Source organism: Bombina bombina, chromosome 3 (assembly GCF_027579735.1).
Source record: "Bombina bombina isolate aBomBom1 chromosome 3, aBomBom1.pri, whole genome shotgun sequence".
In the NCBI taxonomy this organism is placed as follows: domain Eukaryota; kingdom Metazoa; phylum Chordata; class Amphibia; order Anura; family Bombinatoridae; genus Bombina; species Bombina bombina.
In genome coordinates, this window is record NC_069501.1 from 697,963,881 (window position 1) to 697,991,847 (window position 27,967).

General features: G+C 38.2%; 1 protein-coding gene across 2 annotated transcripts in view; it reads right to left on the bottom strand.

Moving 5' to 3' along the window:
• Nucleotides 1-27,967, bottom strand: part of GTF2I (general transcription factor IIi) — a 456,346-nt gene that overhangs the window by 377,969 nt on the left and 50,410 nt on the right. For both annotated transcript variants that reach the window (XM_053707479.1, XM_053707477.1), the window contains exon 10: nt 10,909-10,962. In XM_053707479.1, the coding sequence (XP_053563454.1) occupies nt 10,909-10,962 (54 nt within the window). The remainder of the gene's footprint in view (nt 1-10,908; nt 10,963-27,967) is intronic.

The window sequence follows — 27,967 nt, forward strand, 5'->3', positions numbered from 1 at the left end:
TGACCGCCCCTAATCACATGACTTTTAATTATTATCTATTGACTTGCATTTTAGCCAATTAGTGCAGTGTCTGCCACTAGCTACGAGCGTGATCACAATGCTATCTATATGGCCTACATAAGCTTGTTCTCCCCTGCTGTGAAAAGTAAATAAAATAGAGGCGGCCTTCAAGGGCTTAGAAATTATCATATGCACCTTCCTAGTTTGCTTTCAAGTAGAATACCAAGAGAACAAAGCAAAATTGTTGATAAAAGTAAATTGGAAAGTTGTTTAAAATTACATGCCCTATTTGAAAAATTAAAGGTTTTTTTGGACTTAACTTAACGGGACATGAAACCCATTTTTTTCTTTCATGATACAGATATCCTAGATTGTAAAAGGCCAGATATGTTTGTCCAAAGCTGTCATGCACAGTAGAGACTGCACAAGGACAAAAATACCTGGATGTAAGGAAGGATCAGTCAGTGAGGCCATGGTGGGGGCGTGGCTGGATAGAGTGGGCGTGGTGGGGGTGTAGTCAGGCGGGAGTGCTGACGGGTGGGACCGCTGCACTACAGAAAATGGCCCATGTACACGGGGGCTTTAGGACTAGTATAATATAATTCAACAACTTTCAAAATTACATCTATTATCAAATATGCTCATTCTATTGATACTCTTTGACAGAGTGTATTTGATTTAAATCACTAGTCAGTAACACTGATTTAAATTGAATTAATTCATTGTTTTCATTTTTAGAATAATAACTTCTCAGATTATTTGTCCAGTTATATCAGACTATTACTGATTTGGTTATATATCATTAGATATGCATAAATAGATCATAGAAATTAATGAGAGGTGAACTATCTTCAGGTTATTAGGTTAATCATTCATATTTGATCAACTTTTCAGCTGCACTTTATTGGAAGAATAAAAATAAATACCTAAATAATAACAATTTAAATAGTTTTGTTTTAATAAAGAAAAATAACCATTACCTTAACCCCTTAATGACCACAGCACTTTTCCATTTTCTGTCCGTTTGGGACAAAGGCTAATTTTACATTTTTGCGGTGTTTGTTTAGCTGTAATTTCCCTCTTACTCATTTACTGTACTCACACATATTATATACTGTTTTTCTCGCCATTAAATGGACTTCCAAATATACCATTATTTTCATTATATCTTATAATTTACTATAAAAAAAATTATAAAATATGAGGAAAAAATGGAAAAAACACACTTTTTCTAACTTTGACCCCCAAAATCTGTTACACATCTACAACCACCAAAAAACACCCATGCTAAATAGTTTCTAAAATTTGTCCTGAGTTTAGAAATACTCAATGTTTACATGTTCTTTGCTTTTTTTGCAAGTTATAGGGCAATAAATACAAGTAGCACTTTTCTATTTCCAAACCACTTTTTTCCAAAATTAGCGCTAGTTACATTGGAACACTGATATCTTTCAAGAATCCCTGAATATCCCTTGAAATGTATATATATTTTTTTAGAAGGCATCCCAAAGTATTGATCTAGGCCCATGTTGGTATATTTCTTGCCACCATTTCACCACCAAATGCGTTTTTTTCACAAACTTTAGATTTCGCACTGAAATTATTTACAAACAGCTTGTGCAATTATGGCACAAATGGTTGTAAATGCTTCTCTGGGATCGCCTTTGTTCAGAAATAGCAGACATATATGGCTTTGGCATTGCTTTTTGGTAATTAGAAGGCCGCTAAATGTCGCTGCGCACCACACGTGTATTATGCCCAGCAGTGAAGGGGTTAATTAGGGAGCTTGTATGGTTAATTTTAGCTGTAGTGTAGTAGACAATCCAAAGCATTGATCTAGGCCCATTTTGGTATATTTCATGCCACCATTTCACCGCCAAATGCGATCAAATAAAAAAAATCGTTCACTTTTTCACAAACTTTAGGTTTCTCACAGAAATTATTTACAAACAGCTTGTGCAATTATGGCACAAATGGTTGTAAATGCTTCTCTGGGATCCCCTTTGTTCAGAAATTGCAGACATATATGGCTTTGGCGTTGCTTTTTGGTAATTAGAAGGCCGCTAAATGCTGCTGCGCATCACACGTGTATTATGGCTAGCAGTGAAGGGGTTAATTAGGTAGCTTGTAGGGAGCTTGCAGGGTTAATTTTAGCTTTAGTGTAGCGATCAGCCTCCCACCTGACACATCCAACCCCCTGAACCCTCCCAAACAGCTCTCTTCCCTCCCCCACCCTACAATTGTCCCAGCCATATTAAGTCTGCCAGTTATAAAATAAAAGGTATCTTTTATTTACTTTTTTATTTTGTTTTGGAACAAATTTACATATGCTGCTGTGTAGGATCCCCCCTTAGCCCCCAACCTCCCTGATCCCCCCCCCCCCCCCTCAAACAGCTCTCTAACCCTCCCTCTCTACCTTATTGGGAGCCATCTTGGGTACTGGCAGCTGTCTTCCAGTACCCAGTTTACAATAAAATGGTGGTTTTTTCTTTATTTGTTTTACTTTTTTCTGTACTGTAGCTTCCACCCCCCCCAAAGACCAACCCCCCACCCCTCCCAGATCTCTTAGATCCATTAAAAATTCCCACCCCCTTTTTCCCACTTAATATATAAAAAAATTCTATAGTGCAATGGTTCCCACCCGCTCCGTGCACGCGCCCCCGGCAACACCGCCCACGATTCCGCCTCCTTCTAGCATCATGCACGCCATCGATGGCCGCCCACCCGCCTCCCACATCAGCTCCCATCCACCGATTGCGGCCATAGATGTCCGATGCAGAGAGGGCCACAGAGTGGTTCTCCCTGCATCGGATGGGTAAGAAAGGTTATTGCAGGATGCCTAGATATCGAGGCATCACTGCAATAAACGGAAAGCGGCTGGAATCGATCAGGATTGTTTCCACCGCTTTCCAAGACCGACGACGGGGTACGTCCTCGGTCGTTAAGTGTATTTCTACATTTTAGCCTATCTATAAATGCTTTTCATCGAAGGATACCAAGAATGCAAAGCAAAGAAGATAATAAAAACATAATTTATGCTTACCTGATAAATTTATTTCTCTTGTAGTGTGTTCAGTCCACGGGTCATCCATTACTTATGGGATATATTCTCCTTCCCAACAGGAAGTTGCAAGAGGATCACCCAAGCAGAGCTGCTATATAGCTCCTCCCCTCACATGTCATATCCAGTCATTCGACCGAAACAAGACGAGAAAGGAGAAACTATAGGGTGCAGTGGTGACTGGAGTTATAATTTAAAATTTAGAACCTGCCTCAAAAAAGACAGGGTGGGCCGTGGACTGAACACACTACAAGAGAAATAAATTTATCAGGTAAGCATAAATTATGTTTTCTCTTGTTAAGTGTGTTCAGTCCACAGGTCATCCATTACTTATGGGATACCAATACCAAAGCTAAAGTACACGGATGATGGGAGGGACAAGGCAGGAACATTAAACAGAAGGAACCACTGCCTGAAGAACCTTTCTCCCAAAAACAGCCTCCGAAGAAGCAAAAGTGTCAAATTTGTAAAATTTGAAAAAAGTATGAAGTGAAGACCAAGTTGCAGCCTTGCAAATCTGTTCAACAGAGGCCTCATTCTTAAAGGCCCAGGTGGAAGCCACAGCTCTAGTGGAATGAGCTGTAATTCTTTCAGGAGGCTGCTGTCCAGCAGTCTCATAGGCGAAACGTATTATGCTACGAAGCCAAAAAGAGAGAGAGGTAGCCGAAGTCTTTTGACCTCTCCTCTGTCCAGAGTAAACGACAAACAGAGAAGAAGTTTGCCGAAAATCTTTAGTTGCCTGTAAGTAAAACTTCAGGGCACGGACCACGTCTAGATTATGCAAAAGACGTTCCTTCTTTGAAGAAGGATTAGGACATAATGATGGAACAACAATCTCTTGATTGATATTCCTGTTAGAAACAACCTTAGGTAAAAACCCAGGTTTAGTACACAGGACTACCTTGTCTGAATGAAAGATCAGATAAGGAGAATCACAATGTAAGGCAGATAACTCAGAAACTCTTCAAGCCGAGGAAATAGCCATCAAAAACAGAACTTTCCAAGATAAAAGCTTAATATCAATGGAATGAAGGGGTTCAAACGGAACACCCTGAAGAACTTGAAGAACCAAGTTTAAGCTCCACGGAGGAGCAACAGTCTTAAACACAGGCTTAATCCTAGTCAAAGCCTGACAAAAAGCCTGGACGTCTGGATTCTTTGCCAGACGCTTGTGTAAAAGAATAGACAGAGCAGAAATCTGTCCCTTTAGCGAACTAGCGGATAAACCCTTTTCTAAACCCTCTTGTAGAAAAGACAATATCCTAGGAATCCTAACCTTACTCCATGAGTAACTCTTGGATTCACACAAATATAAATATTTACGCCATATCTTATGGTAAATTTTTCTGGTCACAGGTTTCCGAGCCTGTATTAATGTATCAATAACCGACTCCGAGAAACCACGCTTCGATAGAATCAAGCGTTCAATCTCCATGCAGTCAGCCTCAGAGAAATTAGGTTTGGATGGTTGAAAGGACCCTGAATTAGAAGGTCCTGCCTCAGAGGCAGAGACCATGGTGGACAGGACAACATGTCCACTAGGTCTGCATACCAGGTCCTGCGTGGCCACGCAGGCGCTATCAGAATCACTGATGCTCTCTCCTGTTTGATCTTGGCAATCAGTCGAGGCAGTAACGGAAACGGTGGAAACACATAAGCCATGTTGAAAACCCAAGGGGCTGCTAGTGCATCTATCAGCACTGCTCCCGGGTCCCTGGACCTGGATCCGTAGCACGGAAGCTTGGCGTTCTGGCGAGATGCCATGAGATCCAGTTCCGGTTCGCCCCAACGAAGAATCAGTTGAGCAAATATCTCCGGATGAAGTTCCCACTCCCCCGGATGAAAGGTCTGGCGACTTAGAAAGTCCGCCTCCCAGTTCTCCACGCCTGGGATGTAGATCGCCGACAGGTGGCAAGAGTGAGACTCTGCCCAGCGAATTATCTTTGAGACCTCTAACATCGCTAGGGAACTCCTGGTTCCTCCTTGATGATTGATGTAAGCTACAGTCGTGATGTTGTCCGACTGAAACCTGATGAACCTCAGTGTTGCTAACTGAGGCCAAGCTAGAAGAGCATTGAATATTGCTCTTAATTCCAGAATGTTTATAGGAAGGAGTTTCTCCTCCTGAGTCCACGATCCCTGAGCCTTTAGGGAGTTCCAGACTGCGCCCCAGCCTAGTAGGCTGTCATCTGTTGTTACAATCGTCCAATCTGGTCTGCGAAAGGTCATTCCTTTGGACAGATGAACCCGAGACAACCACCAGAGAAGAGAATCTCTGGTCTCCTGGTCCAGATTCAGTAAAGGGGACAGATCTGAGTAATCCCCATTCCACTGACTTAGCATGCATAATTGCAGCGGTCTGAGATGCAGGCGCGCAAATGGCACTATGTCCATTGCCGCGACCATTAAGCCGATTACTTCCATGCACTGAGCTACTGATGGGCTTGGAATGGAATGAAGGACACCGCAAGCATTTAGAATTTTTGATAACCTAGACTCCGTCAGGTAAATCTTCATCTCTACAGAATCTATAAGAGTCCCTAGGAAGGGAACCCTTGTGAGTGGAAACAGAGAACTCTTTCCCATGTTCACTTTCCACCCATGCGACCTCAGAAATGCTAGAACTATCTCTGTATGAGACTTTGCATTTTGAAAACTTGACGCTTGTATCAGAATGTCGTCTAGGTACGGAGCCACCGCTATGCCTCGCGGTCTTAGTACCGCCAGAAGCGAGCCCAGAACCTTTGTAAAAATTCTCGGAGCCGTAGCTAACCCGAAGGGAAGAGCTACAAACTGGTAATGCCTGTCTAGAAAGGCAAACCTTAGGTACCGATAATGATCTTTGTGAATCGGTATGTGAAGGTAGGCATCCTTTAAGTCCACTGTGGTCATATACTGACCCTCTTGGATCATGGGTAGGATGGTTTGAATGGTTTCCATCTTGAACGATGGAACCCTTAGGAATTTGTTTAAGATCTTTAGGTCTAAGATTGGCCTGAAGGTTCCCTCTTTTTTGGGAACCACAAACAGATTTGAGTAAAAACCTTGCCCTTGTTCCGTTCGCGGAACTGGGTGGATCACTCCCATCACTAAGAGGTCTTGTACACATTGTAGAAATGCCTCTTTCTTTACTGAGATATGATCTCCAACGTCCAGGGATCCTGGACATCTCTTGCCCAAGCCTGGGCGAAGAGAGAATGTCTGCCACCCACTAGATCCGTCTCCGGAAAGGGGGCCCAGTCTTCATGCTGTCTTAGGGGCGGAAGTAGGCTTTCTGGCCTGCTTGCCCTTGTTCCATGACTGGTTGCCTTTCCAACCCTGTCTGTAACGAGCAGCAGTTCCTTCCTGTTTTGGAGCGGAGGAAGTTGATGCTGCTCCTGCCTTGAAATTACGAAAGGCACGAAAATTAGACTGTTTGGCCTTTGATTTGGCCCTGTCCTGAGGAAGGGTGTGGCCCTTACCTCCAGTAATGTCAGCAATAATTTCCTTCAAGCCGGGCCCGAATAAGGTCTGCCCTTTGAAAGGAATATTCAGTAGTTTAGATTTAGAAGTCACATCTGCTGACCAGGATTTAAGCCATAGCGCTCTGCGCGCCTGGATGGCGAATCCGGAATTCTTAGCCGTAAGTTTGGTTAAATGCACTACGGCATCCGAAACAAACGCATTAGCTAGCTTAAGCGTTCTAAGCCTGCTCAAAGTCTCATCCAATGGTGCTGTGCGAATCGCCTCTTCCAGAGACTCAAACCAGAATGCCGCTGCAGCAGTGACAGGCTCAATGCATGCAAGGGGCTGTAATATAAAACCTTGTTGAACAAACATTTTCTTAAGGTAACCCTCTAATTTTTTATCCATTGGATCTGAGAAAGCACAACTATCCTCCACCGGGATAGTGGTACGCTTGGCTAAAGTAGAAACTGCTCCCTCCACATTAGGGACCGTCTGCCATAAGTCTCGTGTGGCGGCGTTTATAGGGAACATTTTTCTAAATATCGGAGGAGGGGAAAAGGGCACACCAGGTCTATCCCACTCCTTGCTAATAATCTCTGTAAGCCTTTTCGGTATAGGAAAAACGTCAGTACACACCGGTACCGCATAGTATTTATCCAGCCTACATAATTTCTCTGGGATTGCCACCGTGTCACAATCATTCAGAGCCGCTAACACCTCCCCTAGCAACACGCGGAGGTTCTCAAGCTTAAATTTAAAATTTGAAATTTCTGAATCCGGTCTCCCCGAATCAGAACCGTCACCCACAGAATGAAGCTCTCCGTCCTCATGTTCTGCAAATTGTGACGCAGTATCAGACATGGCTCTCGTGTCATCGGCGCGCTCTGTCCTTAACCCAGAGCTATCGCGCTTGCCTCTTAACTCGGGCAGATTAGATAATACTTCTTTCATAACATTAGCCATATCATGTAAAGTGATTTGTAAGGGCCTTGATGTACTTGGCGCCACAATCTCACGCACCTCCTGAGCGGGAGGCGAAGGTACTGACACATGAGGAGAGTTAGGCGGCATAACTTCCCCCTCGTTGTCTGGTGATAATTTCTTTACCGGTAAAGACTGACTTTTATTTAAAGTAACATCAATACAATTGGTACACATATTTCTATTGGGCTCCACATCGGCTTTTAAACATAATAAACAAGCAGATTCCTCTGTATCAGACATGTTTAAACAGACTAGCAATGAAGCTAGCAAGCTTGGAAATTACTTTCAATAAGTTTACAAGCAATATAAAAAACGCTGCAGCGCTTTTAAAAACACAGTTGAATAACAATGAATTAATTCAGTTATAGCAAACAATGTTTAACAGTAAATGTATTAAATTAGCAGAGGATTGCACCCATTAGCAAAAGGATGATTAACCCCTCAATACCCAAAACGGATAATCAATTTAAGATTTAACGCTTTTATCACAGTCAAACACACTGTCACAGGTCTGCTGTGACTGATTACCTCCCTCAAAAATGAATTTTGAAGACCCCTGAGCTCTCTAGAGACGTCCTGGATCAAGGAGGAAGAAGCAGGAAGACTGTGCTAGAATTTTAACTGCGCAACAAGGCGCTAAAAAAGGCCCCTCCCACTCATATTACAACAGTGGGAGACCTGATATAACGGTTTCTATGCAGAAATATACGTTAGCCATATGGAAAAAAATCATGCCCAAAAAGATTTATCACCAAAGTACCTCACAAAACGAATAACATGCCAGTAAACGTTTTAAAAACAAACTTTTTCAATGTCATGCAAAGTTATCACTAAGCCTGCTACCAGTCGCTTCTACTGCAGTTAAGGCTTATACATTATTTCAGTATTAACAGTATTTTCGCAGTCAAATTCTAGTCCCTAGAAAATAACTCAACTGCGCATACATTTATCAGCCTGATACCAGTAGCTACTACTGCATTTAAGGCTGTACTTACATCATATGGGTAACAGCAGTGTTTTCTTAGTCAATTCCATTCCCAGAAAATATTGTACTGCACATACCTCATTTGCGGGGGACCCCGCATGCTATTCCCATTTTCTGAAGTTACCCCACTCCTCAGAATGTGCGAGAACAGCCTGTGGATCTTAGTTACGTCTGCTAAGATCATAGAAAACGCAGGCAGATTCTTCTTCTAAATACTGCCTGAGATAAAAAAACAGCACACTTAAACAGCCATTTAAAATAACAAACTTTTGATTGAAGAATAATTAAGTAAAAAACTCCAACTCCTCTCGCGACCTCCTTCTTTGTTGAGGGTTGCAAGAGAATGACTGGATATGACATGTGAGGGGAGGAGCTATATAGCAGCTCTGCTTGGGTGATCCTCTTGCAACTTCCTGTTGGGAAAGAGAATATATCCCATAAGTAATGGATGACCCGTGGACTGAACACACTTAACAAGAGAAAATAAAATTGGAAAATTATTTAATAGGCATGCTCCATAAAAACCATGAAAGTTTAATTTTAATGTCCATTTAAGGGACATGTAGTGAACATGAAATGAAGAAAAGAGCATTTCAGATTTACTTAGAAGCAGTCTGGAATATGCAAACCTGTGATGACTCTTCTCAGAGAGTGAGTATGAAAATGTGCCATTGTGTATTTATAATATACTTGTATATACCTTTACTAAAGTTTTTTTTTTTTTTTTTAAACTTACAACTGGAAGCTTTGTTCATGACCAAGAGGAACAATCTCCTCTTCTGCATGATGTGACAATAGCTAAGAGCAATATTCATCAATGCTGCCTCAGGGGTTTATATGGAAGGAAGCGTAGTGAATAAATTTAAGTTGAGTAGATTTTAGGGTTCACTTGCTTATTTAAGGGTCTGCTGGTTCATTAGTAAATATCTGTATCTTTAGTAACACAAATAGAGATTCAATTCCAGCTAAAAGTGATAAAATATTGAAATCTTCTGTCATGTTTAGTGATATATAACCTAATTATCTACTTAACTTATATTTAAGCCAACTGAAACGCTTTAGTCTATAAAAATATAATACTTACTCTGAGGCAATATACAATTGAACATTTTATGTTATCTTTCAACCCATTGTTAACCACTGTGCCCTTTATCTCAATGTCATCACAGCCACTCACTCCAGTTCACGCCCCATTAAAACTTCTCAATATATTTAATCCCCATTTTAAGTAAATTCATCCAACATGGCTTCCTCTAGTCCTTATTATCCTCCCAAAGGCACACACTACAACCATAATAGTAAACACAGGTATACCACCTGCAAATGTCAAGTTGCAAAATGGGGGACGATTAGGCAACCTCCATATGGAATGTTCTCTGAAAACAAACCCAAATAGCAAAAATAGAAAGTTAAAAAAGGTGTGCTTAAAAACAGCTAAAATCGTCTCAAGTATGAAAACCCTAATAAGACAATATTATATTAGAAGACATTTAATACATTTATAACATAGTAAAATCTTTAAAAATACCACCGGTGGTTTAAAAAATCAATATCCAAGGGAAAAAAACAACACAACTATCCAATTTAGAATAATAAAGTGCACTGCTCAAAGTTCCATATATGGAGTACTTCTCTTGTATCCACAGGTCTACAGCTTACACGCTAAAGACCACACCTGATTGGAGGGTGAAACGCTCACGTGATCAGCACGTCGGAGGCGGTAGCGTCACTCGAAGAGGAGACACGAGAACGATATCACCACCAGAGTCCTATGAATACCTGCGCATAAGTGCTACCAAAGTTAAAGATTACAAGTGGTGAGGTATACCGGGACACCGGACAAGAATCAAGGTAGTGACAAACTTGTGTATTTCCTATTTTGTGGGACGACAGTTGGCTCCCAGACACCTCTATAGATCCTTTTCACATATTACCATCTAAGTGAATTAGGTGTGGTCTCTAGCGTGTAAGCTGTAGACCTGTGGATACAAGAGAAGTACTCCATATATGGAACTTTGAGCAGTGCACTTTATTATTCTCAATTGGATAGTTGTGTTGTTTTTTTTCCATTGGATATTGCTTTTTTAAACCACCGGTGGTATTTTTTTTATAGATTTTACTATGTTATAAATGTATTAAATGTCATCTAATATAATTTTGATTTATGAGGTTTTTCATACTTGAGAGGGTTTTAGCTGTTTTTTAGTGCACCTTTTTTAACTTTCTATACACACTACAACCATAGCACACATAATCCCCTCATACACCCATACCTGTCCATAAACCCAGGCTTCTACCTTCTGTGTTCTTTTTTTTACATTAATAAACACATTTTACATTGAGAGGAATGATACCATTCATAAAAGACTGGGGCAGATGCTATAGGACATGTGCAGAACATTTCAAATATATATTTTTTTAGGCCTCTAACCTTCGGTTTGATTCATATCCGTTCCTTCATTGGATTCTTCTCCATAAGCACTTCCTTGGAGCATAAAAGAGAATAGGAATTTAATAGTACATCATCAATAATTGTTAATCACTATGTTCATTTTTACTATACTTTGTACTTTTTACAAAAAAAATGTATTACAGGGGATTTTATAGAAATAAAAGTTGAATGGTCAAAGCCTTACAAGAAAAGGTTGGTTTATTCAGTGCACTGGCATCTATTTCACAGTACAGGTTCAAATCTGAAATTTCAGAATTATTCTGAAATCCAGGCTTTTTTATTAATATTTTTTATATTAAAATTATAAAAAATTAAAATTTTCCCTTGCCCACAAGTCACAATCTTCTCTGCCTGTGTTTGGTTTCTTATAGTACTACGTATACAAAAGTATTGCAAAATTATATGAAACTACCTTTAGGTTTCATGTATCAGCTGTATTATGACATGCAAATATTGCCTATATAACATAAGTATTGTTTTTTACACTTGGTCTTGTCCCATTTTACAAATGCAAGTGTACAAATATTTTAAAATCCAAAGTATTCCAAAATGTTTCTGGTCTCAAGCTGTTTAGATAAAGAGTTTTGTACCTGTGGTGTATTTTGAAATGAACAGTGCACTCAGACTGGAGTTATCAGGGTACAAACACAATCAGTAACATTTTCTGCAAGTCTCCTCCGATTTTAAATCTTTATGATTTCACAAAATGATTGATCTGTAAAGTAACTGCATTTTGTGGGAGAAAAACTAAAAGAAAAAAGCGTTCATGCTTCGTGTTCACTGTTTGTCATTTTACTTTAGTCTAGTTTAACACCAGAGTGGAAAACATGTTTTTGTTATGTGTTGACTATTTCCACTTCATGATTTGAGATGACATATTTGCAAATTATAGAAAAAGCACACACAAATGTGTTTTGGTTTATGCATTTCTTTTTTGGGCGATTTAAAACTCTTCATTTTTTTTGTCACTACAATATATATTAAAAGTTTTACCCAATGCACATTTGTTTTACATAGAAAACAAGGTTAAAGCCTTTGAAGATCTGTGACTTTTAAAAGTTGATGTTGATTAGTTATATATTGAAAAAAACATAGCTTTTATTTTGCAATAGACCACATAAAAAAATGTTCATTGTTGTTACAGATAGGAGAGACAGAAAAATAAATCAAGGACTATAAAAATTTACATTTTTCTGTCCCTCTGTGAAATCAGAACAAAAAAGATTAGTCAGACTGATAACCCAAAAAATCTTTAAAAGGGACAGTCTACTCCAGAATCCTTATTGTTTAAAAAAATAGATAACCCCTTTATTATCCATTCCCCAGTTTTGCATAACCAAACTAGACAGTCCCTTTAAACTGTACTCAAAGAATCTGACCATATGTAACCTGTGTAAACATATTTTGAAAATGACTTGAATTCAAACAGAAGGAAGAAACAGACCCAGTACAGAAATTCTGAGAATTAGTCAACTTCACAAAAAGAAGGGAGGCATTCTGAGGAAAACACTTTATTTTAATGTAAATTAGAAAATGGTAACAGTATTATGCTTAAAATGACCATATAGTCAGTTTTTGTTCATGCATTGCATATATCAACCAATAAACACTTTAGACAAAATAACTGCACATAAAATAATTAGAAGTTATTTTAACATTTATTTATTAGTAAAATTAGTAGACTAGAGAAACACCCCTTGGAAACTCTAATGTTTATATTTATTGTACCGGCTCTGATTGCGGCCAGATTGGGCTAGAACATGTCCACAGGCTTCTCTAACAGGCCAGATTTTCAGGATTACCTTGGATTAGAGCAAATAAAATAATTATGTTTACTAATCAGCTGATTATTTCACCTAGTTCAGATGTTATATATCTAGTTTGCATATCCTCAAAATCTAGCCTGTTAGTGTTTGTAGTGAGCTAGAATCAATAAGTTCATGCACTGGTCTAAGCATTCAGTGCATAAAACAGTATAGAAGTTGGGACAGTAAACTTTATCCTACCTTAAAGTGCCATAAAACATGCTGAGATCTGTGCATATCCTAAAAGGGCTAATTAAGTAAAAAATAGCATAAAAATTGTTTAAAAATTGCTGGCAAGTATTTTAAAATAATTTTCTGAAAAAAGCAATATTACTTACATAGCCATGCTGCCTGGAGTAGTCTGATCCACCCCTTATCAGTGTTTAGCATCAGGAACACAGGCATTGTATTTCAACTGAGTTCACAGCTGCTTATTTGCTTCTAGGCATGCTCCAGCAGATGAGTATTAAAGTCTGTATTCTACCAAATCAAAGGTGGATATAGAGGCAGCCATAGAAGGCATTGTGTGTGTGTGTGTGGGGAGGGGGGGTTTAGAGCTGTACAATTCAGAAATTTAAAAGAAAGGGTTAATGGTGAGGCACTGCAGTAAACATTTGCAGGTTAAGTAATTAAGGTACATATTATATTTTGTCTCTATCTCAGCTTGTTTTATGTCCCTTTAAGCATCCAGTATGCCCCTCTGGTGGATGTGAGAAACACACCATTTTTAGATGTAATTTACATAAAAATAAAATAAAATACTGAATTTACATTCCAATGTTTTAGATTTCATAAAAAATATTTTGGGAGTGCTTGAAGTTTGTGAACTTAATGTCCATTTAAATAAAAAAAGAAAATTATTATCTTTAAAGTTTTTATATAACAAAAATAATCCAATAAAACTGTAAAAAAAAACACCACCTCCACAAGAAATGAATAAACTGACTAGCCTACATGAACAAATCAATATGAAGAACAAAGCTTACTCGTCGGGTTGTGGACTTCAGAAAAACAAACAAAAAACAAACAGACAAGAAAAATGTCTATCAATTAGGGGATGCAACATGCTCAATGGAATTAAGCATTATTCAAAAGAAATAAAAATGTATAAAATAATTTCAAGGCCTGGAGGAATATAACCTGAAATGACTATCCGAGCTATCAATGTACAGAAGCTGTGAACGGACCATAGCTGCACAAAGTAAAATACACCAGCAGCTAAACAATGACACAATTTCTCATACACTAACGACTAATAAAAGAATATCGAAAATGATCATAAGCCAAACATGCTTGACTGGACCACATAGCTATCAATGGGTACAGTTAGACAGATTCAGTGCAGATGCTCATACAATTCAACTGGAAAATACTTAAAGGGACAGTAAAGTCAAACTAGGATTTTAGTGATTCATATAGTGTATGCAGGTTAAAACAACTTACTTCTATTATCAAATGTGTTTTGTTCACTTGATATACTTTGTTTAGGGTAAATCTAGTCTCGTTGATAGGAGCTTAGGAGCATGCTCATATCCATAGCAGTCTATGGCAGCAGTGTTTGTAACTATATATAACATTGCTATAAACAATGTTGCAAACACATGAACACTTGTGGTGCACATCTAGGATTACTATTTAACAAAAGATACTAAGAGAATTAAGCAAAATTGATAATTACAGTAAATTAAAAAGGTGTTTAAAATGTTGTGCTCTATTTAATACATTTAAGTTTAATTTTGACTTTAACTTTTGGTGCATAGAGCACAATGAGCACATACTGTACAGCAGCAGACCACAAATCCACAAAATATCACCACCACCAGTCTACTTGTGCTAAAAAAATGGATGCATGTGCACAAGGCCTACAACTATATGCTTTGTGAGTCCCATGACCAGGTCAAATGTCAAATTCTACCTTTATTTCCCTTTAAAAATATAAATTATGCTTACCTGATAATTCCATTACCATCTGTGGGAGGAGAGTCCACTGCTTCATTCATTACTTGTGGGAATTAAGAACTTGGCCACCAGGAGGAGGCAAATACACCCCAGCCAAAGGCTTAAATACCTCCCCCACTCCCCTCATCCCCCAGTGATTCTGCCAAGGGAACAAGGAACAGTAGGAGAAATATCAGGGTATAAATGGTGCCAGAAGAATAAAATTAAATTTAGGTCCGACCACCTGAGAAACGGGCAGGGGCAGTGGACTCTCCTCCCACAGATGGAAATGAAATTATCAGGTAAGCATAATTTATGTTTTCCATGTTAATGGGAGGAGAGTCCACTGCTGTATTCATTACTTGTGGGAAGAAATACCCAAGCTCTAGAGGACACTGAATGAAAAAAACGGGAGGGCAAAAGGAGGCGGACCCAAAACCGAGGACACCACAGCCTGCAGAACCTTTCTCCCAAAAGCTGCTTCTGCCGAAGCAAAAACATTAAATTTATAAAACTTTGCAAAAGTATGTAAGGAAGACCAAGTGGCCACCTTACAAATCTGCTCCATAGAGGCCTCATTCTTAAAGACCCAAGAAGAGGCCACAGCTCTAGTTGAGTGAGCCGTAATCCTCTGAGGAGGCTTGTGTCCTGCTGTCTCATATGCCAAACGGATCATACTCCTCAACCAAAAGGATAGGGAAGTAGCAGAGGCCCTTTGCCCCCTGCATTTCCCTGAATACACAACAAATAAGGACGAAGTCTATCTGTACTCCGTTGCCTGAAGATAAAACTTCAAAGCCCAAACCACGTCCAGATTGTAAAGCAACCTTTCCTTTGAAGAAGAAAGGTTAGGACACAGAGAAGGAACTATTTCCTGATTGATGTTATGACTCTACACCACTTTGGGTAGGAATTCCAATCCAGTGCGAAGAACAGCCTTATCGGCGTGAAAAACTAAGTAAGGAGGCTCTCATTGCAAGTCCGCCAACTCAGTAGGAATAGGACTTTCCATGAAAGACTCATAATGTCAAGCGCATGCATAGGCTCAAATGGAGCCCTCTGCAAAACCTTAAGAACCAAGTTTAAGCTCCTGATCCTAACCAGAGCCTGAACAAAGCACTGAATATGTCAGGAAGCTCCGCAAGCTTCTTATGCAACAATACAGATAAAGCCGAAATCTGTCCCCTTAGGGAGCTGGCGGCAAGACCCTTATCCAGACCGTACTGGAGAAAGGCCAAAATCCTGGATACCCTGACCTTGTGCCAGGGGTATCCTCGTTCCTCATACCAGGACAAGTAGGTCCTCCACACCTTGTGGTAGATGCGTTGAGTGACCGGCTTCCTGACCTGAACGAGAGTATCAATCACTCTTTCCAAAAATCCTCTCTTGGCTAAGACTAGACGTTAAATCTTCACGCAGTCAGCCTCAGAGAATCAAGATTTTGATGTAGAACTAGCAGATACCTGCGACAAGGTAACCTCCACGGCGGAGATGATGACATCCCCACCAGATCCGCAAACCACATCCTCCGCGGCCAAGACGAAGCAATCAGAATAGCTGAAGCTTGCTCTTGCTTGATGCGGGCCACTACCCGAGGTAGAAGAGGCAACGGTATAAATATGTAAATTAGGTTGAAGTCCCAGGGCATCGCCAAGGCATATATTAGTTCCGCCTGGGGATCCATGGATTGCGACCCATATCTGGGTAGCTTGCAATTGAGTCTGGACGCCTTGGGATCTATTTCCGGCGTCCCCCATCTGTTGCAGATCTCTGCGAACAGCTCGGGATGGAGAGATCATTCCCCTGGATGAAACGTCTGTCTGCTCAGAAAATCCGCTTCCCAGTTGTCCACACCCGGAATGTGGATCGCTGAGATTGAACAATTGGGAGTCTCTACCCATTCCAGAATCCGAGATACTTCCCTCATGGCTGGGGAACTTCTCATTCCCCCCTAATGGTTTATGTAAGCCACCGAGGTAATGTTGTCCGACTGGAATCTGATGAATCGGGACAACCCCAGGAGGGGCCAAGCCCTCAGAGCGTTGAATATTGCTCAAAGTTCCAGAATATTTATAGGTAGACTCGACTCCTCTTCTTTCTGGCACCCCAAACAGCTCCCCATCCTGATAGACTTGCATCCATGGTGACAATCTCCCAGGATGGTCTTAAGAAGGATGTATCCTGTGACAGCTGCCCCGGTCGGGTCCACCAAGATAGGGACTCCCTCACCGGTCTGTCCAAAAATATCTGTTGGGACAGATCTGAATGATCGCCGTACCATTGTCTCAACATGCACAGATGAAGAGAGCTGAGATGGAACCTGGTGAATGGAATGACATCTATGCTGGATACCATGAGCCCGATCACCTCCAGTCTGACTACACAGGACGAGTCTGACTACACAGGAGGCAACGTCTATTGATGGCATTTAAAAATCAGCCCCGAGTAAAGGTATGGAAGTCACAACGAGGGAAAAAGCCCTCCACGGATGCAGTCTCTACGGAAGCAAGTTCATCCTCAGCGTCCTCGGGGGACGACAGCCCAACTCAAAACGAAGGAGGCGGAGGAGCCACAAACGAGCAAGGAGGTCAAAGTCAGGGTATGCAACGGCGAACACGCCGAATGAAGAAATAAGTAATTGTGATAATGTGATTAACATCTCTAGCTATGAACTGTCTACTGCGGAACTTTCTGTGTTGTCAAAGGGACTAACATACTGTCCTGTTGAACAAGTGGACACTTTCCAGCTGCAATTAGATCTATATAGATTGTATAGAATTATTAAATTGAAAGCTTTTTTTGGGGAGTCTATATGTAATAATGATACTGGTTTGGTTATAGATAAATGTTGCTTAGATCCATCTATGTTTGATTTGCATATCAAGAGTCAATTTGTTCCATCTATATAAAATCATTCAGTCGATACCTTTATTAGTGTTATTAATAAATAATTTTATGTGTTGGTCAGCAAATTTTCTAATTTGGATTTAAAACATAATTTAACTGTGGCTGAGAAGGTGGCCGTTGATAATTTGAAAAATAATCCTGATATTACGATTAAAGGGGCAGACAAGGGCGGAGCCACAGTTGTTATGGATACTTCCAAATACAAAAATGAAATTTTGAAACAGTTAAATGATCATTTAGTCTATAAAGAATTGGAGATTGATCCATTACCCAGTTTTAGGGTTAGAGTTAGGGGTATTCTCAGTAAGGCGGTTGATGATGGCATCATTAATGAGAAAATGTTTGATTATCTTTTTTTACAAAATCCTAAAACCCCTAATTTCTATGTTCTACCTAAAATCCACAAGGATCTTTATGATCCTCCAGGTAGGCCCATTGTGGCTTCTATTGATTCAGTATTTAGTCCTATTTCAAAGTTTTTGGAAAAAATTCTGACTCCTCTTGTAAGAAGACACTGGTGACTTCTTGAATAAAATTAGAAAATGTTCTGATCTACCAGAGGACATCATTTTGGCTACTTGGGATGTTAGTAGTCTTTATACTATTATTCCCCATGTTGATAGTTTAAATAGTGCCTGGCCTGCCTTGGTAAAATCAGAAAAATATTCTGAAATACAAATTATTTTTTTTATGGAGTTACTTGAGCTGGTTTTAACTCATAATTATTTTTCTTTTGATGACAGGTTCAAATGTTGCCCCAGCCTATGCTTGCCTATTCATGGATCAGTTGGAGGAACAGGTTGTATATACTGATCCTGATTTTCAGAATTGTTTGGCATGGTGGCGATATATAGATCTTTTTATCATATGGCGGAGAGACATTGAGTCCATTGAGGTGTTCCGCAATAGAATACAGAATAGGGTACCGGCTGTCAAATTTACTGCTAATTATCACATTGATCATGTTGCTTTCCTGGACACCGTGGTAAAGCGTGTGGGTGACCACTTTGAAACAGATATTTTTAGAAAGCCTATGGATAAAAATACGTTGTTATCCCGTCAAAGCCATCATCCACCTAGGGTGTTTAAAAGTGTTCCTAAATCTCAATTCCTTAGGGTGAAGAGAATAGTCTCTGATCCTCTGACTTGCTCAATGTGCTTAAATGAGATGCGCAAGCGATTTCAGGAGAGGGGGTATTCCCCTGGAGAGTTAGAGACTATAAATCTTCGACCTAAGGAAAAGACTAGTGAGATTAAAAAATTGGCCTTTGTATCAAATTTTAGTGACATTAGTGTTAAGCTACACAAAGTGATTTGTAGAAATTGGTTTATGCTAAGGGATTCTATGCCAGAAATTGAGGAATTTAAACGCCCTCCTTTGTCTTCTTTTAGGAAAAGTAATTCCATTGGTAGACAATTAGTAAGGGCTAGGGTTAAACCCTCAAAGAATACTCAACGGGTCTTTAGACCTGTAAATAATGGGACCTTTCCCTGTTTAAACTGTTCTCATTGTAACAGTATCATTAAAGGTAAAACTATTAGTCATCCCTTTTCTGGAAAACTTTTTCATATTAAAGGTCATTTTAATTGTAAATCATCTTATGTTGTGTATGCGCTCACATGCCCAGGTGGCTTATTGCATATTGGGGAAATGATACAACCCCTTAAGGATCGCTTAACTCAACATAAGTCTACTATTAGGAACCCCAAAATGAGACACCTTCCTGTCCCACATCATTTTTTTGAGAGGGGACATCAGGTCAATCAATTGCAGTTTATAGTATTAGATCAGGTGCCCATGGGGAGTATTGGTTTTGATAGGGAGAGATTGTTACCTAAAAAAGAAGCCATGTGGATACATAGGCTTAGTATGTTACATCCTAAGGGCCTTAATAGGGAATATAATCTTACTGGCTTTTTCTATATCTGTAGTTTATATAAAGAAAAAGATGATATGAATAAATTAATGGTTAAGTAGGGAGATACTAGGTTAGGATTATGTTTATATTAAAATTAAAATTTATTAAGGATTTAGTTTAAATTTATAGTGGAAAACATTTATAGGAAGTTTAGTTTATGGTTCTCATTTAGCTTAAACTATTTAGGGTATTATAAATTATTTAGGATTTTTTTTGCAATTTGTTGCAGTTATTTTGGTTGTTGTTTCATTTCTTTTGAGATCATATAATTTTTGTGTTAAAAAATGTTGGCACTTTAAATTTATTTCACATGAGGTTTGTTCTGATGTCATAATTGGTAGGGGGTGGGACTATTTGGCTATTTAAGGATTGCATTTAGCATTCATTTGTATTGAGCCTGAGGAGGGGGTGCTAACCCCGAAACGTTGCTCTGTATGTACTGCTGCCTTAAGTAAAAAGTGTTGGACTCTTTGAGTGTCTGCCCATTCTTTTCTATACCTCCATACACCTGGCCACAGATGTCCTGGAGGATGTCTGAAGAACTAGACAGTTGGACGCAAGTTTGCAACGTCTCTGATCTGTAAAGAATATCTTCATGACTGAAGAATCTATTATCGTACCCAGGAATTCTACCCTGTTGCTGGGCCCAATGAACTCTTTCCTTTGTTTATCTTCCACCCGTGGGACCGAAGGAGAAGAGCTCTTGAGTGATCTTCCGCAAGAGACTGTAGGACGGAGCCTGGACCAGGATATCGTCCAGATAAGGTGCCACCGCAATCCCCCTGGCTCTCGCTACCGCGAATAGAGCTCCCAGAACCTTTGGAAAAACTCTTTGTAGCAGTCGCCAGACCAAACGGAAGGGCCACAAACTGGAAGTGCTGGTCCAAGAAGGCGAATCTTAGAAACCTGAAGTGATCCTTGTGGATTGGAACGTGAAGGTAAGCGTCCTTCAGGTCTATAGTCGTCATGAATTGCCCCTCTTGAACCAGGGGCAAAATTGACCTGATCATCTTCATTTTGAATGATGGAACTGACAAAAACTTGTTAAGGGCCTTTAGGTCCAGAATTGGACGAAACGTGCCCTCCTTCTTTGGGACCACGAAAAGGTTTGAATAATACCCTAGACCTCTTTCTGCCGGAGGGACTGGGATGATTACCCCGAGAGTTGAGAGATCTCTCACACACCCTAGGAAGGCGTCTCTCTTTTCTGGCCTTGAAGATATGTTTGACAGGAGGAACCTGCCTCTGGGCGGATATGACTTGAAACCTATCCTGTAACCCACACAAATTTTGATAATGGTAAGAGCATGCAGATTTAACTGCAGTTAAAGTAACATGAAACCCAAATTTGTTCTTTCATGATTTAGGAAGAACATACAATTTTAAACAACTTTCCAGTTTACTTCAATTATCAAATTTGTTTAATTCTCTTGGAATCATTTGTTGAAGGAGCAGCAATGAACTACTAGTTTATAACTGAACACATGGGTGAGCCATTGACAATCGGTATATATCTATGCAGTCACCAATCAACAGCTAGAACCTAGGTTCTTTGATGCTCCTAAACTTTCTTAGAAAAACCTTTCAGCAAAGGATAACAAGAGAATGAAACAATTAAAATAATAGAAGTAAATTGAAAAGTTGTTTAAAATTGTATGCTCTGTCTAAATCATAAATGTTTAATTATGACTTTACTGTCCCTTTAACAATCCATGGATATATTTTTATTCCCTAAAAGTAAATACACAGGTGCAGATCCCTTGGTCTTTTGGGAAGTGTGTTGATGATAAATCATGAATCAGAGTTTGATTACAACATTTAGAAAATGAATACAAAATGCGCAAAAACAAAATCACTTTTTTATTTCTGCAAATTTTCTTCTGGACTTTCAGAGAAAAACTTTCCCAAAATACCGGAAGATTTTTAGCATTTTTGCTACCACTCCATTTAAACACAAATAGAGCCTTTTTGTATTTACCTGTCAAAACTATATTATATATTATTATTATTATTTTATATTTTTTTTCCATTAATCTTTTTTTAAATAGACAACCCAAGGTATTGATCTAGGCCCATTTTGGTATATTTCATGCCACCATTTCACCGCCAAATGCGACCAAATAAAAAAACTTTGGGTTTCTCACTGAAATTATTTACAGACTGCTTATGCAATCATAGCACAAATGATTGTAAAAGCTTTTCTGGGATCCCCTTTGTTCAGAAATAGCAGACATGCATGGCTTTGCCATTGGTTTTTGGTAATTAGAAGGCCCCTAACTGCAGATGTGCACCACACTTCTATTATTCCCGGCAGTGAAGGTGTTAATCAGGTAGCTTGTAATGTTAATTTAACTTTAGTGTAGAGATTACCCTCCCACCTGACACCTCACATCCCCTGGACCATACCTGATCCTTCCCAAAGAGCTCTTTTCCCTTCTTCACCCCCCACTAGTCACCCCATCTTAGGTACTGGCAGACAGTCTGCCAATATGAAAATGTAAGGCATTTTTTTTTATTATTATGAAATATATATATTATTTTCTGCAGTGTAGGGTCCCCCCTTACCCTCCAACCTCCCAGATCCCCCCAAACAGCTCTCTAACCCTCCCACTCTAATTAGTGACTGTCATCTTTTTAAAATGTTTTATATTTTTTTGTATTTTCTGTAGTGTAGTGGTCCCCCTCCCCCCTCTTGCGATACCACCTTTTTTTTTTTTTTTTTTTTTTTTTAAGTGTAGCTTCCCAAGTTCCCATTCTTCCCTCTCCCTTTATTTTTTTTTTTCATTTTTTATGTTGCGCCATCCCTTCTCCCTCCCCCCTCCGCTGCTGGACTGCCCACCTGCCTCCCGATTTCCCTCCCACACCTCCCGCTGGCACCAGCAGAGATCATTACAGACTGTGACACACACACGGTGTCACCATCTGTAACAATCTGGCATCTGCCTTCATATGGAACTGGAGCGTTGATCTTGCTCCGGTTCCAGCTCAGGAACTCCAGTGTTGGAGCTCAGACGTATATATATGCATTATGTGGTACTTTGCCTATAATACCGCACAACACATATATACGCCCGTTTGCGTGAAGGGGTTAAATGCATGAACTTTTATTTTCCTTAATAATTTGTATAACATCCAAAACCTACTGAAAGTTATGTTGATTGATTAATATATAATATATATATATATATATATATATATGTGTGTGTGTGTGTGTGTGTGTGTGTGTGTGTGTAAAATATATTCAGCATGTGAGATTAAAAAAATATTTGCACCGAATACATTTCCAGTTAGTAATACAAATCCCCAAATCCCGAATTCCCCCCCCCCCATATGCAAGTCAAATTTTCTCTGCCTGTCTTTGGTTTAGTTTTTCTGTTCTAAAATGCAAATAGTCTATATTTATTTAAAACAACAAATATTACCTTTCTGTTTGCAGTACTGCACTTTGTGAAGGTACTATGTATACAAAAGTATTAAAAATGATACAAACTACCTTTAGCTTACATGTATGCGCTGCATTATGACATGTAAATATTGCCTAAATGAAATAAGATATTGTTGTTTACACTTGGTCCTATCTCCTCTCCAAAATGTCTCATTTTACAGCAGAATCCCAAAGAGGGTATTTACATATCAACTTCCTTGCCATAGTTTACAAGTGGAACATATATATTATATTTATTTTTTATTATGTAAATACTTCCTCTTATAACAAATAATAAAAAATACATACCTATAAGTATAAAATACATAAATTACACATGGGTATTGAAAAATACAACTATAATTTACTAGCCCAGTGGTAAAAAGTTACTAGTCCACTCAATGTTAAAGAAAGCTGTGTGTGTGTATGTATATATATATATATATCTGTGTGTGTACACTGTGTGTATATATATATATATATATATATATATATATATACACACATATATACATACATACATACACACACACATACACACCTATATATATATATTACGGGTAAAGTCAGAAATCCAGGTAATCCTAGGATTACCCGGGTAAAGCTAGGATTACCCAAGCGGCTTTGGGTAAAGCCCGATGTACTGTAATTTGGCTGGGGGTGAAGCCCGATGTACTGTAATTCCCCCATCTGCACTATTTTTTTTTTATTTTTGCCCCACCGATTCTCTGGCATCCACCCCAAGTGAACCTTGGGGAATGAAGTTTACAAGGGGGGCATACATAAATACACACAAAGCTTTCATGAGTGCTCTCTATTTTTTCATAAAATTGTTTATGCATGTAATTTGAAACAAAAATGAATATTGTTCATACACAGGTAACCATGATGTAAATTCTAGTGACAGATATAAAGTAAGTAAAATATACATCTGTGCAATATTCATGGATCTCAATACAGATAACATATTTGTTGGAAACACCTGTTTCTCATTACAACATGCTCTTTCTTGCATTTGGAATTATTTTAAAGCTTGGTAATATGCATTTTGGTTAAGAACAAAATGCGTTCTAAATTAAATTCAACAGAATGTGTTTTTAAAAAAAATCATTGCAGAAGACCAATGAGCATTTTAATATACAAAGTTGATGCATATTTTATTACAAAACAAACCAAATTAATTCAAGGAAATTGTGAACAAGAACATCATCAAAAAAGAATTATTAACAAATATACATCATTAAATTAGACATTAAATTACTAATGTAATATAAATAAATAAAATAAATATGCAAAAAAAAAAATCAAATAAAAAATACAGAACAATGAATTTTATCTTGTACAGGTATGCAGTGCTTTTAAAATTCATTTATACATATTCCAGTGCAAATAAAAAAATAATCTTAATTACAAATAGTCAAGGAACAGCAGTAGGCATATTAGTGTAGAAACTAACAGAGAACATTTTAAATCGGAACCATGAAATGTTTATAAAGAAGACATAACCGTACAGCTGGGATTCTGTGCACAATAAATAAAAAGCTGTGCAAAATTTAAAATAATAAAGATCTTGCAAAACGTTTTATGTGAATTTGGATTTACATTTAAATAAATATATATAGTGCAGCTAATAGTACAGGTCTTCTAAACATTAAAGTGGATTCATTTCTATAGCTAATAAAAATAATAAATTAATGGCACCCCTTACTCCTAAAACTATGTCACATGATCACAAGTCAAACAACACATCCATGATTTTAAAGCAGCAAAGAAGTTTGACTTTAAAAGAGCCCCTTTTTAAAATTAAACTGCATTTTTTCAGATTAAAGGCCTCTATCCAATATATAAACAATAATACTGCATTGCAACTGAACTAGACATTGGAGTGTTAGGGGAGGAAGAAACACAAACAGGAACGTGTGTGAAAAAAATAATGAGGAAAAGTATGTGCGGGTTAAAGGACTTGGTTTGGAGCGGCTAACATACATTGTGGAGTGATAAGCAAAAGGTGGTAATATAAAAACAAAAGACAAATAGAAGACAGAGGGAGATGCAATAACAAAAGGCAAAAAAAAACACACATAAAACAAACATCTTCACCCCTTGCTTTAAAGACTCATTTGCTAGTTTACAAATACAGAATACAATCTTTAACATGAGGATGATGCATAAAGTGCTTCTGCATTATTCATTCATTTCTAATTTCCTTTTCCTTTCATTATAACTGGAGGAACCTGGAAGAAACCAAAGACAGTGATTACTTGAAGTGGGTTCACCCTTATAGACGATTTCCTTGTTTGCATGGCATTTGTACTCACTTGACATGAAGCGCTTGCCAGTGCTGACATTGGCTAGGTTTGCAGTTATTTGAGAGGTACCAAGACATTTCTGACGTGCACTCATCTGAGGAATTGTCTGGTTTAGAGCAATAATTTTATTTGAGGAAGGAATTAAAGACTTGTAATTGTCAGAAGAATTAAATAGGCTTCCCTGTATAAAGTTCTGCGGGTTAGATCTACAGTATTCACCAAGGCCTTTGTGAACACTTGTTGTACACATATCTGGATCTTGGAGTTTCTGGAGCAGGTGCTTTGTCGCGCTGTGATTTGTGATTCGACGTTCTGTGCGAATTCCAGCTTTCTGCACCATAGTTTTTAATATAGTCTCAATAGAATGTATTCCTAAAGGTTGGTTCTTGTACCATTGTGGATCAATTTGTTGTGAGCTTGGCTTCCAGTTAATTGCCAGGTAAAAGGGGGCAGTAGGCTCAAGCATCTTAGGTGGCCGATGATGAAGAAACAATTTATAGTTCAGTACTGGACACCTTTCTGGATTTTTTGGAGAAGCAAATAATTTTGGTTTCTGTTTAAATTCAGGTTGGTTTACAACTATATGGATCTTTAGCTGCATCTCTCTATCATACTGGAGATATTCATTGCCATTTTCATCTTCCCTTAGCAGTATGTCCCCCCATCTTAATTGCCTCATTTCATTATTGCCTCTTATTCCAAAGAAAATACAGTTATTTAGCCACATTGTATTCTGAAGTGAATTAGCATTATAGGGCCCTAGCTGTTTGGTAGAATACAACTGATTAATCAGCTCATCCGTTAATTCATCAGAAGCATTTTGCTTGCATCCCTTACCCTTAATTTTCAGCTCCCTTTGTTTTAGTTTTAAAGCATCTCTTGTAGGTTTAAAGATGGTGTCAGTTGACATACTTACAGGATAATTTATTTGCTTTAAGTAACGCTCAGTGCTTTGGAAAATAGACCTAAGCGTAAGAGGTTCATATTCACTATTATCTTTTTTTTTAACGTTTAGAAAGTAATGTGACAATAAGTGACTAAGTACTCTTGGTGGAATTTCATAAATAGGCCTCATTTCTTTAAACTTAATAGAAAAATAAGCTTGAAGGTTGTGGATGTCGCACATTGTTTTCCTTACTGTGTTTTTGTTTTCCGATATTTTTAGGAATGATTGAAAATCATCATCAAATATAAAATCCAAACTATTAGCAGCAGCAGTTCTGGCTTCTGGCTCTGTACTGAAGTGGCCAGAGTTTTCTTCCAAAGAGGCATCTCCAAAATATCCGGAGGCATCCAAGTCGTCTGTGTTCTGTAGGAAGTCTTCTAGTAGAGAGTCAATGTGTAATTTTTACTATATATACACAAACCCCTCTACAAACAGTATGTTTAGACATGCCTTTATTATAAACAAACAATTCCTATACTAAAGAAGAGAAAACACATTTTCCCTTTTTTGGTGTAACAAGACAATTGTAGAAATAAACATGAATTTAGACCAAAGAAATGCTACAATTTTATAGCATTCAAAGAATGTATTCTGTATATGAAAATATGTTTGTCAAATCAAAGTGTGAAGCAAGTGTAAAACATAAATTATTTTTGCTATGTGTGAAGCAAAATACAAAAAGGAAAGGATATCATTAAAGTATATTACCATTACACAGGTCAATTTTAAACTGGACACCATTTTGCGGTATATATTTCAACACTTTAGGATATGTATTTAAAAGTAATTATTATTATGAACAAAACGGTAAAATATGAGTATTTAAAAAAAATTAAAAAAAATGTACTAAAGTGATTTTACTAGTATATTCCATCACTTAAAGGTGACCATGAATGGAGTTTTAGTTTTCTCATTCTGAACACTTCTATGTGAAGTATATTGTTGTCCCTTCCTTGCCTTATAAACTATGGTTCTAAATTCACTGAGAACATGACGATGTACTCCTAATCTGAATTTGTCACTAAGAGGGCAAGGATGCTGGCAGAAACACAATTATTGAGTGTAACGAGCAGGGCTCTATTTCTCTGATACAAATGTAAGCTTAATACACACTAAACAGTTATATTGTGTGTTTTACACTTTACATGTACATAGTTTATTTCCTAATTGAAAACATGTTTTATTAAAAGCTATTACAAAATGCACTCACACAATGCCATACAAATCCCTATGTAATCGTCTTATGGATCAATAAAAGCTATCTATCTAGGGTAGATATATTTAGTTTTATTGTACATAAGTATAATTCAATAGTGCATTTTGCACCATGCAAAAGAGATGCATCTTCCATACACTTGTAGAGCATTCAAATATTGTATATACTTCACATACAGCATTCAAAATTGTAAAATCTAAATATTGACAAAATAAGTGTAAAGTTTTAGTGTCTATAAAACAATGGGAGCTGCCATGCTGTAACTTAGGTTACCTTCTCTGCTGTAGCCAATTAGGGACAGTTATAAATATGTCACTAGAGTGTGTAGCCAATGGCTGTGTGTGAAAATAATGTTCTGCAATTCTATTTCTAATAGGAACTGAAAAGTTCACAATTTTAGAATGGAATTACAGGAAAAGGGGACAAAATAAATAATGAAAGTATATTGCAGAGTTTTTTATATATACATACAATTTATTATTTTATATTACCATCTCAAAGTGTTTAACCCCTTAAGGACCAGCGACGTACCCTGTATGTCACTGGCCTTTTTTTGGGACTTGATTGTTTTATA